General features: G+C 45.7%; 1 protein-coding gene across 1 annotated transcript in view; it reads left to right on the top strand.

Moving 5' to 3' along the window:
• Positions 1-13,425, top strand: part of RASA1 (RAS p21 protein activator 1) — a 207,809-nt gene that overhangs the window by 178,775 nt on the left and 15,609 nt on the right. The window contains exon 22 of the mRNA XM_033922545.1: positions 12,655-12,743. Coding sequence (XP_033778436.1) covers positions 12,655-12,743 — 89 coding nt within the window. The remainder of the gene's footprint in view (positions 1-12,654; positions 12,744-13,425) is intronic.

Here is a 13,425-nt window from a genome sequence, read left to right as displayed (position 1 = left end):
GATAGAGGCCGAACTCAAGGTTCTCACTTCCCCAGCCTGCGCGACGAAACACATGACACAAAGGCGCTTTTGTTATTGAAATCCTGTAATTGTGCCTTGGAACCATTCCCCTCTTACCTATATGAGAAAATTCTAGCACAGGCCATCTCATCACTCACCAAACATAAACTCTACTTTACTATCGGGCCTATTTTCTGCAGAAATGGGACACATTGCCTTGACCCCATTACTGAAAAAAGCCAATCTAGACCCTTCATCTTATTTAGACAGATTCTCCATTCTCTTACCTTACCAATATGGCTTTAGACCCAACTTCAGCACCGAATCACTACTGGCCTCATTAATCTCAAAGGTTCAACAACTACATTCTCGTAATAAGTTCACTGTTCTACTACAACTTGACCTTTCTGCAGCTTTTGATGTTGTCCATCATGATATTCTAATTTACCAACTTTCTGAGATAGGCATTGACTCCACAGTCTTAGACTGGTTCTTGAAATTCTTACGTTCCCGCTCTTACACTGTTAACATGAATGGCACCATGTCCTCTCCTTGGAAACCGATATGTGGCATCCCGCAGAGTTCACCTCTATCCCATATTCTTTTCAACATCTATGTGTCTTCCCTGAAACTTTTCCACCTATCCCCCCTTGAAACACTTTACACTTATGTTGATGACATCCTTGTCCTCCTCAAACCTTACTAACCTCTCTGAGAACATAACAGCATGTATAACGAACCTCCAATCCTGGGCCCTCACTGTACAAATGAAACTGAACAAGTCCAAAACAAAACTATTTTGTCTCGGCCCAAAATTAGATCAGCTACCCACCCTCATTTCACTGTCTTATGGCACCACACTGCAGCTTGAGTTCTCAAGCAAAGTTCTGGGCATCATCATTGACTCTACACTTTCCTTTAACGACCACCTCAACTCCTTGGTAAAAAATGCTTTTTTAGCCTTCACATGCTGAGGAAAGTGAGATCCTGCTTCCACCAAAAACATTTTGCTGTCCTTGTACAATCCATCATCCTTTCCAGATTGGACTATTGTAACTTCTATCTACTTAAGTCTAACCAAGAAAAGCCTTCAAAGACTTCAGCGGATTCAGAACACTGCGGCTAAACTAATCTTTGCAAAAAGTAATTTTGACCATGTCTCCCCACTTTTGTCCAAACTTTATTGGCTTCCAGTAATTTCCAGGGTTCACTTTAAATGCCTAACTTTTAAGATCCTACACTATCTTGGAATTCCTCGAGTCCTGATACCACTAGATCCACCCAAAAATTAGGGACATCTCTCTCCCTCAGAATCACAGAGCTTTGGAATAATCTTACTACCCCACTTCGGAATCTGGGCTCCTTCCAACTATTCCGAAAACATCTGAAAACTTGGCTATACTAAGTTCCTGTAGTGTAAACCTTCTTTATACTAAGTTCCTGTAACCCTTACTATGGAGTTCCTTCTTTATACCAGTTCCTGTAAACCGTGCCGAGCTCTATGATTGGGGTGATGATGCAGTATACATAGAAAAACCATAGAAAACATAGAAAATAGACGGCAGATAAGGGCCACGGCCCATCCAGTCTGCTCACCCTAATGTCCCTCCCCTACCTTTGCCCTGTGAATAGATCCCATGTGTCTATCCCATTTGGCCTTAAAATCAGGCACGCTGCTGGCCTCAATCACCTGTAGTGGAAGACTATTCCAACGATCAACCACCCTTTCAGTGAAAAAGAATTTCCTGGTGTCACCTCGTAGTTTCCTGCCCCTGATTTTCCACGGATGCCCTCTTGTTGTCGTGGGACCCTTGAAAAAGAAGATATCTTCCTCCGCCTCGATGCGGCCCGTAAGATACTTGAACGTCTCGATCATGTCTCCCCTCTCTCCTCGAGCGAGTATAGCTGTAATTTGTCAAGCCGTTCTTCATATGGAAGATCCTTGAGTCCCAAGACCATCCTGGTGGCCATTCTCTGCACCGACTCCAGTCTCAGCACATCCTTGCGATAATGTGGCCTCCAAAATTGCACACAGTATTCCAGGTGGGGCCTCACCATGGATCTATACAATGGCATAATGATTTCCGCCTTACGGCTGACAAAACCCCTTCGTATGCAACCCATGATTTGTCTTGCCTTGGATGAAGCTTGCTCCACTTGATTGGCAGACTTCATGTCCCCACTGACGATTACCCCCAAGTCTCATTCTGCTACCGTTTTTGCTAGGATCTCGCCATTAAGGGTATTGGACTTGCATGGATTTTGGCTGCCCAGGTGCATAACTTTGCATTTTTTGGCATTGAAGTTGAGTTGCCAGGTCCTAGACCAGCGCTCCAATAGGAGTAGGTCATGCATCATGTTGTCGGGCATTGAATCTTCATCCGTTGTGCATTTGCCCACTACATTACTTAGTTTGGCGTCATCGGCGAATAATGTTATCTTACCTCGAAGCCCTTCTGCCAGGTCCCTTATAAAGATGTTGAATAGGATCGGGCCCAAGACTGAGCCCTGTGGCACTCCACTGATCACCTCTGTCATTTCGGAGGGGGTGCCGTTTACCACTACCCTTTGAAGCCTACCTCCGAGCCAGTTCCCAACCCATTTCGTCAATGTGTCGCCTAATCCTATAGAACTCATCTTGCTCAGCAACCTGCGGTGTGGTACGCTATCGAATGCTTTGCTAAAGTCCAGGTACACGATGTCCAGGGACTCCCCAATATCCAGCTTCCCCGTCACCCAGTCAAAGAAGCTGATCAGGTTGGATTGGCATGATCTCCCCTTTGTAAATCCATGTTGACGGGGATCCCGTAGATTCTCCTCATCCAGGATCTTATCCAATTGGCGTTTGATTAGGGTTTCCATTAGTTTGCTCACTATCGATGTTAGACTCACTGGTCTGTAGTTTGCTGTCTCCAGCTTTGAGCCTTTCTTGTGGAGTGGAATGACGTTAGCCGTCCTCCAGTCTAACGGGACGGTGCCTGTACTAAGGGAGAGGTTGAAGAGCTCAGACAGTGGCTCTGCCAAGACATCACTCAGCTCCCTAAGCACCCTGGGGTGTAAGTTGTCAGGCCCCATTGCTTTGTTAACCTTAAGCCTTGACAGCTCATCATAGACACTGCTGGGAGTAAACTCAAAGTTTCTAAATGGGTCAACTGAGCCAACCCTTGTCTGTAGCTGAGGGCCAAGTCCCGGCGCTTCTCGGGTGAATACTGAGCAGAAGTATTCATTTAATAGTTGGGCTTTTTCCGAATCCTTTTCCACATAGTCTCCTAGTGGATTCCTGAGACGTACTATCCCGCCTGAGTTTTTATTTCTGTCATTGATATACCTGAAGAAGGATTTATCTCCCTTAAGGTTTAGCCTGGGGACTCCAATCCTGGTGGTTAGAATAAAACAATGAGGCTTTTTGAAGTTTGGGAACTTAAAATTCAAATTGGGGAAAATTCAAGATGGCCACTGCTAGGATTTCCCACTGAGAAAAATAGCTATACCTCCACTGGAGGACCACAAAAAAACCATCAATTTTAGGATTTTATGGGTGGGGGGAACAAGGCTACAACAAGTTATCACCAGAAAAGCAGCAATTTTAGACTCCCCCAGATCTTCCTGTTAGGATGCAACAGCCCTACTCACAGATCAGATGCTGGAAAGATGTGCTGCAACCTACCACAGCTCCTCTCAAGGTAGCTGGAAGTAGAAGAGGACCTCTGCCACCAGGAAAGCTGCCTCTTCGTACTCTTCATCTGTCATTTAAGCCACAGCCGGACTGAGCCTCAACCCCCTGGGACCAGAATCCAAACGCTGCAAAGAGGGAGAGGAAAGTACAGCCAAACACATTGTGCATTCCAAAACAACGTAATTGATGCCCCTAAAGCCTGCGCTAGCACTCCTGATCAAGTCAAGGGCGAGCAAACAGAAGTGGAAACCCCCCAGTTCCACAGTTCAAGCAGGCTGACTGAGCAGGTCCCCACAGGATTCACCTGTCAGCTGCAGACCGAAGTCTGCTCCTCTTACACAGACTAGGCAGTCACTAGAGCTGAACAGGAACACAAATCATACAAAAAAGACTTGAAAACCAAAAATGAGGACTAAGCAGATCAAAGTTGCTCCTGTAGGCTCCCTCGCAGAAGAAATAACTAACTGGAGGCAGCAGAGAGCAGGAAAAAGGAGGAGGTACTGAACTCGTGGGAGCAAGACCCTTGGTTCAGCATGTAATCCCTATTGCACTGGAAAGACTATTACAGATTCCTACATAGACACCATATGCCAGCAGAATCCGTCAACTCCATTGAAGATGCAGAACATGACAAAATAGGGAACCGCAAAAAACATACAGTCAAAAATTGAAAGCAGAAATGCTGAACTCTACATGTCATGCAACACCAGATAAATATAAAGAAATGCATGTCTTCCTGTATAGTACAAAATAAAGCTGGCAAGTGTAAATTCTCAACACAGAAATAATTCAATCATTAAACTGAACGTAAAATAATTTTCTCTACCTTTATATTCTTGTGGTTTTATTATTCCAATCATCTTGTTCCTAGTCTTTGGTTCTGCTTTCCTCTGTCTGTGCCCTTAACTCTGTCTTCAGGACTTCTTTTCCATTTGCTACTTCTTTTCTCACCTGCCTTTTTTCAGCACTAATCTTTCACATTCAATTTTCTTCAATTTCTTTGCTTCCTTCTCAATTCTATCTTGTTTTCTCCCCCTCTTCCCATTATATGCAGCCTGTCTCCCTTCTTTCCTTCCTTTCATGTTCAGTCTGTCTTCCTTCATCCCTTCCCTTTATGTGTAACACATATTACCTTCCCTATGTGTGCAACATTTCATTCACTCAATTCTGTGGTATTGTCTCTCATCCTCTTCATCCTCACTCTTACTAATACAGTATCTTCCTAATGAGCATCTAGAAAGGAATAAACTTATGAAAATAAGCCAACATGTTCTGCAAGGGAAAATCATGCCTAACGAACTTATTGCACTTCTTCGAAGAAATTAACAAACGGATGGACAAAGGGGACCCCAGAGACATCGTATACTTAGACTTCCAAAAAGCCTTTGACAAGGTATTTATTTTTTATTTAGTTTATTTTATTCAATTTTCTATACCGTTCTCCCAGGGGAGCTCAGAATGATTTACATGCATTTATTCAGGTTCTCAAGCAGTTTTCCCTGTCTGTCCCGGCGGGCTCACAATCTATCTAATGTACCTGGGGCAATGGGGGGATTAAGTGACTTGCCCAGGGTCACAAGGAGCAGCCGGGGTTTGAACCCACAACCTCAGGGTGCTGAGGCTGTAGCTTTAACCACTGCGCCACACTCCCCCGTGAACGCCTACTTCGGAATCTGAAGAACCATGGGATGGAAGGAGACATACACAGATGGATCAGGAACTGGTTGGTGGGTAGGAAGCAGAGGGTAGGAGTGAAGGGCCACTACTCGGACTGGAGGAGGGAGGGTCACGAGTGGTGTTACACAGGGGTCGGTACTTGGACCGCTGCTATTCAATGTATTTATAAATGATTTAGAAACAGGGACGAAGTGCGAAGTAATAAAATTCACAGACGACACCAAACTATTTAATGGGGCTAGGACTAAAGAGGACTGCGAAGATTTACAAAGGGACCTGAACAAACTAAGGGAGTGGGCGACGAGATGGCAGATGAAGTTCAATGTAGAGAAATGTAAAGTCTTGCAGGTAGTAAACAGAAACCCGAGGTACAACTACATGATGGGAGGGCTAGTAATGGATGAAAGTAGCCTAGAAAAGGACTTAGGGGTACTGGTAGACAAGACAATGAAACCGTCGGTCCAGTACGCAGCGGCCTCTAAGAAGGCGAACAGAATGCTAGGTATCATCAAGAAGAACGAAGGAAGTTATCTTGCCATTATATCGGGCTATGGTGCGCCCGCATCTGGAGTCCAATACTGGTCGCCGTACATTAAGAACATGGCAATACTCGAGAGAGTTCAGAAAAGAGCGACGAGATTGATAAAAGGTATGGAAAACCTTTCCTATGCTGAAAGATTGGAGAAACTGGGGCTCTTTTCCCTGGAAAAGCAGAGACTTAGAGGGGACATGATAGAGACTTACAAGATCATGAAGGGCATAGAGAAAGTGGAGAGGGACAGATTCTTCAAACCTTCGAAGACTACAAGAACGAGAGGGCATTCGGATAAATTAAAAGGGGACAGATTCAGAACCAGTGCTATACATTAAAACATGCAAGCAACATGAAGTTGAAGGCGAATTGTGTAATCAGAATTCCAAGTTTGAGGCAGGCTTTCTTCATTTGTATTCTACTGCTGCATGGTAAAATACATGTTTATTAGGTGTCCTCTTTATTTAGATATTGGTGTTTGAAATTTACAGTCATAGTTAACGTTCACTGTGTTATGAGCAAATCTGTTTTGGTATCTGACTTGTAGGTCAATAAGAGTCATAAACAAGAAGCCCAGGAGAAGTGAGGCAGTTTGTCATAATGTACAGATGTGTACTAGTGCTGACAAAGGGGCAAAGTCAGAGCACTATCACTTTTCAAAGTCTACACACTTAAATGCTGCTGGCTGTTTCAACAAATCATTGTTTATCCCAGGACAAGCAGGCAGCATATTCTGAACAGTGGGTGACGTCACCAAAGGAGCCCACATCAGACAGCCTCGAAAGCAGACTTGCTTGAAGATCTTTGTAAGAGCTTCCAAGTGCTGCACTGTGCATGCGCGAGTGCCTTCCCGCCCAAGTTAGAGCGCGCGTCTCCTGTGAGGTACCTCAGTTCAAAGTTTTCCGCGAAGCCGAGAAGTCCTCTTCACTTCAGCTCTGCAGCCTTCATTGCCTTCTCTCACCACGACTTTCTTATTTTTTGTGAGTCACTGTGTTCGCGTTTCTTTTAATCTTTCTTTTCTTAAAAAAAACAAACTTTTTTTTTTTTTTTTAACTTTCTTCAGGCCAGGGGCCTTTGGGCCTAGGACTGGCTGCTTACCTTGTTCGTTACATCAGCCTTTATTTTTTCTATGTCCCGGCCTTTTACCGGGTTCAAAAAGTGTAGCCAGTGCGCTAAGGCCATCTCAATAACCGATCTTCATAGTCGGTGTATTGCTTGCCTGGGTCCTGAACATTGCCCTGACGCCTGTTCGCGCTGTGCTACCCTTCAACCTCGAGCCCTTCGCAGACGCCTTGCCAAGCTTCTTCAACTCTTTGGCACCATGGAACCATCTGCTGAAAGGGTCTCGACCTCAGCTTTGGGGACGGCCTTGATTTCCAAGACCTCAACCCCGACACCCCCATCTGCCTCCACCAAGGCCTCGACCTCAACACCTCCGGTCTCGAAGGCCTTGTCGGCAGTTCCTCAGAAGTCTTCCTCGGTGGGTAAGTCTCCTGTCTCTCCTTCAGGTACCACTCCTAAGAAGCCTCCAGAGTCTCAGACATCCCAGGCCGTGTCCACAGTCCTGCCAGCCTCTTCGAGACCTCCAGCTAAGCGTGCCTCCAAGCATCGGGAATACTCATCCTTGAGGTCGCCCTCCTTGGAGCGCAGTGCTGCACCTTCGAGACCTGATCCTTTTGTCTCAGTGCCCATGTTCGAGGACATGTTGAAAGCCATTCTGACCACTCAGATTTCCTCGGTTGTGGCTCAGTTCCTCCCGGCCTTGACCCTGCTTCCTATGAGCCAGCCTGAGCGGCAGTCTGAGACCCCTGTGGAAGCACCTCGAGGAAAGCCTCGGAAGTCTCGACGTTTCTCGTCCAGCGACTCTTCGCCTACTCCTCGGACACAGTCTCCTCAGCCTCGATCGAGGCGTCGCTCAAGGCATTCGAGGCATCTCACTTCTAAGCTCAGTCAGAAGACTTTTCTACAGCAGAAACCCTCTCCTCATCGGATACTGAATCTTCTATGCCTCATTTATCAAGGGCTGCCGAGACTTCTACTAAATCTAAACATGTCTTGCAAGGCTATTACACCGGCTGCTTCTCCTCGCAGTCCATCGAGGTCGAAGACTCCTCCATCGAGACTGACTCTGAGGGAGCCTTCTCCTCCTGCCTCGACCCACTCTGTTCCTCGAACCCCGGGAACTTCACCATTGAGGTCTTTGAAGCTCAAGCACTCTCTTAACTCCTCCTGTTGCAGGTGGTGGAGCTTTTTCAATCACTGTGCGCCTGGATTCTGAGCCTCCTTCTCAGTATTCCAGAGAGGCTTCTCCTTCCTATTTGGTGGTTCCTAAGTCTCGCACTCCTTCTCCGGAAAGTACCTCGACCTCGAAGTCTGCCTCTTTAGCCAGATTTGTCTTTGACATGGGGAAAGCTCTTCAGCTGGATCTCCACTCTGATTCCAAGTACACTCCTGAATACTTGGCCGACATGGAGCTGCCTCATCCACCCAAGGAGACATTCCTATGACTCCAGTATTGAAACAAACTTTCTTGAGGAATATGGAAACTCCTTATTCCATTACAGCCATTCCATCCAAGCTGGAATCCAGGTATCGCACAGTACCTTGCAAAGGCTTCGAGAAATCACAATTGTCCCACCAATGGAATCTACTTTAAAGAAAGCTCATCCATCTAAGCTTTACGCTGCGGTCTCTCCAGGCAGGGAGGGCCGTACCATGGACAAGTTTGGCCATAGATTATACCAGAATTCCATGATGGCTAACAGAATTCTCAATTATAACTACATTTTCATGGCTTATTTTAAACATTTCCTCAAATTGATGCCTAAGTTCTACCTGGCTCTTGAGGAACAAAGTCTTCCTGAATTTAAACAGATCATCAAAACTCTGTCTCTACTTCGACTGTTAATGCTGCAAGCCACATACGATGCTTTTGAGTTCTCTTCTAGAGTTTCTGCCTTTGCAGTTGCAGTAGCCATGCGCCGTCTCACTTAGCTCCGCATTGTTGATATGGATCCCAGTCTGCAGGACCGTCTAGCGAACAGCGAATTTGCCTTGCCAGGAGAATGAATTCTTTGATGATTCTATTAAAGCTGCTACAAAGCGCCTCTCTGAACATGAGCGCTCTTTTGCTTCCTTGATTTGGCCGAAGCCTAAGACTCCTCCTGCTCGCCCATACAAGCAACCATCATGTCGTTATCCTAAAAAAACAACACCAGCTTTCTCCAGGCCTCTGTCTAGAAGGCCTCCACAGCAACAATGACAGCAGAAGGCTCAGACTCCTGCGACTAAACCTGCTCCATCTTTTTGACATTCCCAATCTGATCATGCCAACCTCCCTGCATCAGAATTCTCTTCTGCCCATAGGAGGTCATCTTTACCACTTTTATCACCAGTGGGAGATGATCACCTCAAATCTCTGGGTTCTCAACATCCTTCGGGAGGGATACTCACTTCACTTTCTTTAGGTGCCTCCAGATCGTCCTCTAAGAGAGTGTCCTTCCAATTCGTCGCAACTTCCCCTTCTTCAGGAAACTCAGGCTCTTCTTCACCTTCGAGCTGTCGAAGAGGTTCCTCTGAACCAACGGGACATGGGCTTTTTAATTCCTGTTATTTTCTAATACAAAGAAGACGGGGGATTTGCGACCCATTCTGGACCTCAGAGCCCTCAACAAATTTCTAATCAAAGAGAAGTTTCGAATGCTTTCTTTACCAACTCTGTATTCCCTGATGAATCAGGGAGATTGGCTATGCTCTCTGGATCTCAAAGAGGCCTACACTCATATCCCGATTCATCCAGCCTCTCGCAAGTATTTAAGATTTCGGGTGGGGAATCCTCATCTACAATACAGAGTTCTTCCATTCGGACTCACCTCATCCCCCAGAGTCTTCACGAAGTGTCTGGTGGTGGCTGCAGCCCTCCGTACCCAGGGTCTTCAAGTTTTTCTGTACTTGGACGACTGGCTCATCAAAGCCCCCTCTCAACAAGGGGTTATTGCAGCAACCCAATAGACTATGTTCCTCCAAAGTCTGGGGTTCGAAGTCAACTTTCCAAAATCCCAGTTGACCCCATATCAGTCTCTCCAGTTCAATGGGACCACTCTAGACATTGTCCAGCTCTGAGCGTTTCTACCTCCACCACGTCGAGATACCCTCATTCGCCTTTGCCATCAAGTGTCTCATCTCACATCAATTTCAGCAAGACAAATGATGGTTCTGCTCGGTCACATGGCTTCTACAGTTCACATGACACCTTTTGCCAGACTTCACCTTCGCATACCTCAGTAGACCCTGGCATCTCAGTGGCAACAAGCTACCGACCCACTTTCTCAACAAATGGCTGTAACTCCTTTGTTGAAGCAGTCTCTCCACTGGTGGATGCTCTCTTCCAATCTTTCCAGAGGTTTGCTGTTCCACAATCTCCCTCATCAGAAGGTTCTCACAACAGACTCTTCAACCTACGCATGGGGGAGCCCATCTAGACGGTCTCGGTACCCAAGGTCATTTGGTCTCCTGCCGACCGTCTTTGTCACATCAATCTGTTGGAACTCAGAGCGATTTTCAATGCCCTCAAAGCTTTTCAACACCTTCTTCACGACAAGGTAGTCCTTGTCCGGACAGACAACCAAGTCGCTATGTACTATGTCAACAAACAGGGAGGGACGGGATCTCACTCCCTTTATCAAGAAGCTCTGAAGCTGTGGGATTGGGCAATCCATCACAATATCTTTATCAGAGATGTCTACATTCAAGGTCAGCACAACTGTCTGGCGGACAAGTGGAGTCGTCTTCTGCAACCACACGAATGGACACTCAATTCTTCGCCTCTACGTCAAGTGTTTGCTTGATGGGGGACTCCTCAAATAGACCTCTTTGCCTCTCCCCTCAACAACAAACTGCCTCAATTCTGCTCCCGAATATACTTTCCTCAGCATCTCGAGGCAGATGCTTTCCTTCTGGATTGGACAGGTCAGTTTCTCTATGCCTTCCCTCCATTCCCTCTGATTTTCAAGACTCTTGTCAAACTCAAGACAGAACATGCCACCATGATTCTGATAGCTCCTTGGTGGCCCAGACAACCGTGGTACTCCCTTCTACTTCAACTCAGCACCAGGGAGCCTCTGCTTCTAGCAGTTTTTCCTTCTCTGCTTATTCAGAGTCAGGGGTCCTTGCTATATCCCAACCTGCAGTCTCTACACTTAACAGCTTGGTAACTTTCCACCTAACAGACTCTCTACAATTTTCTCAGTCTGTACAGGATATTTTGGTAACTTCCAGAAAGTCCACTAGGCAGTGTTACGACCAGAAATGGACTAGATTTTCTGTTTGGTGTTCCACTTGACATATGGAGCCAATATCTACCTCCTTGGCATCTGTTTTGGATTATTTACTTCACTTATCACAGTCTGGCCTCCAGTCTACATCTATCTGAGTCCTTCTCAGTGCGATTGCTGCTTTTCAGCAGCCTCTTGATGGGAAACCTCTGTCTGCACACCCTGTGGTTTCCCACTTTATGAAAGGACTTTTTACTGTTCATCCACCGCTCAAACCACCTCCAGTGGTCTGGGATCTCAATGTTGTCCTGGCTCAATTGATGAAGCCTCCATTTGAATCAATTGATAAGGCTCATCTCAAGTACCTTACTTGGAAAGTAGTTTTCCTTATTGCCTCACGTCTGCTCGAAGAGTCAGTGAGTTACAAGCTTTGGTTGCAGATCCAACTTTCACAGTTTTCCACCATGACAAGGTGGTCCTCTGCATTCACCCTAAATTCTTACCTAAAGTTGTTTAAGAATTTCACATCAATCAATCTATTGTTCTTCCAATATTTTTTCCAAAGCCTCATTCTCACCCTGGAGAAGTGGCGCTCCATACTTTGGACTATAAATGTGCCTTGGCTTTCTACTTGCAATGCACTCAACCTCACAGAACAGCCCCCCAACTTTTCATCTCCTTCGATCCAAATAAGTTGGAGCATCCTGTCTCGAAGCGAACCATATCCAACTGGATGGCTGCTTGCATCTCTTTCTGCTATGCTCAGGCTGGTCTCCCTCTGCAGGGTCGAGTCACAGGCCACAGAGTTCGAGCAATGGCGGTGTCTGTAGCTTTCCTCAGATCAACTTCTATTGAGGAAATCTGCAAGGCTGGCACTTGGTCCTTGGTTCATACATTCACCTCTCATTACTGTCTGATACTTTCTCCAGAAGGGATGGCCATTTTGGCCAATCTGTTTTGCAAAATCTCTTTTCTTAACTTGCCAACTCTCCTTCCATCCCATTATACTTAGCTTGGAGGTCACCCACTGTTGAGAATATGCTGCCTGCTTGTCCTGGGATAAAGCAGTTACTTACCAAGACAGCAGGCAGATATTCTCACAACCCACCCTCCTCCCCTGTTTGGCTTCTTAGCTAGGTATCTGCACTGAGGTACCTCACAGGAGACTCGCGTCCTAACTTGGGCGGGAAGGCACATGCACAGTGCAGCACTCGAAGCTCTTACAAAGATCTTCAAGCAAGTCTGATTTCGAGACTGTCCCTGCGGGGCTCCGTCAATGATGTCACCCACTGTTGAGAATATCTGCCTGCTGTCCCTGGATAACAACTGTTACGGTAAGTAACTGTGCTTTCTAGTATTTTTATACCCTCGGGAAAATATTTAATGTAGCTCTGCTTTTGGGGGGGGGTTTCTTATTTATCTTACTGTTTTTTAGTAAGCTTGACCTGATTTCAATATTGACCAAATTAACAACTCCATGAACACTATGCTTATAGATTCTCCATCTCCTACTGCTGCAAGAACACTGACGCTGGTCGCCAAGTCCGTGCAGAACTTAGCAAATCTCGTTGAGTTTGGAGCAAAAGTGAGTATGCAGTCATAAAAGCTGTTTCTAGTGCAATAGGAATAATATGCTGAACCTTAGGGTACTCTATCCATTCTCGTGAGCTTACTGCAGAAAATGTCAATCACAGCTTTAGAAACCTCCTCCTCCTACTCCTCCCAGGAGTCTGCTGCCCTCTTCTGTTTTTCTTTCTTTCTGAAGGAGAATGAAAGGTGTTTCCTGATCTGCTCGGTTTATTTCTTTTTTTTAATTTTGCGATAATTTTGCAGTGTTTCACTCTAGTTGCACGGTCTTTTTTGTGGAATCAGAAATCCCTTTTGGTAAAAAAAAAAAAACATTCTGAACCAAATTATGTACTAATATGTACCAGGCTCTGAACCCAGCCCCCCACACTCCTTGCCAGGCTCTGCACCCTGTTCCCCCTTACCTGCCCTGTAACTTGTCCCCCCAACTCACCTCTGGTGGTCTAGTGGTATGCTTTAAATCCCCCCAGTACCTTTTTTAAGTATAAACATTTTTATTGATGATAAAACAAATCCAATAAATGACAACAAAGCTGGATAACAGCCAAAGCCACAAGAAACCAGAAAGCAACAAAAACAATGTGAAAGAACCATCATAATTATACATCATGTTATACAAAGAGCACTTCTATCCTCCCACCCTTCCAAATCCCATACACCCCAAATATGCGAAAATTTTA

The sequence above is a fragment of the Geotrypetes seraphini genome, chromosome 1, assembly GCF_902459505.1.
Source record: "Geotrypetes seraphini chromosome 1, aGeoSer1.1, whole genome shotgun sequence".
In the NCBI taxonomy this organism is placed as follows: Eukaryota; Metazoa; Chordata; class Amphibia; order Gymnophiona; family Dermophiidae; genus Geotrypetes; species Geotrypetes seraphini.
This window is presented reverse-complemented; position numbering and strand designations above follow the sequence as displayed.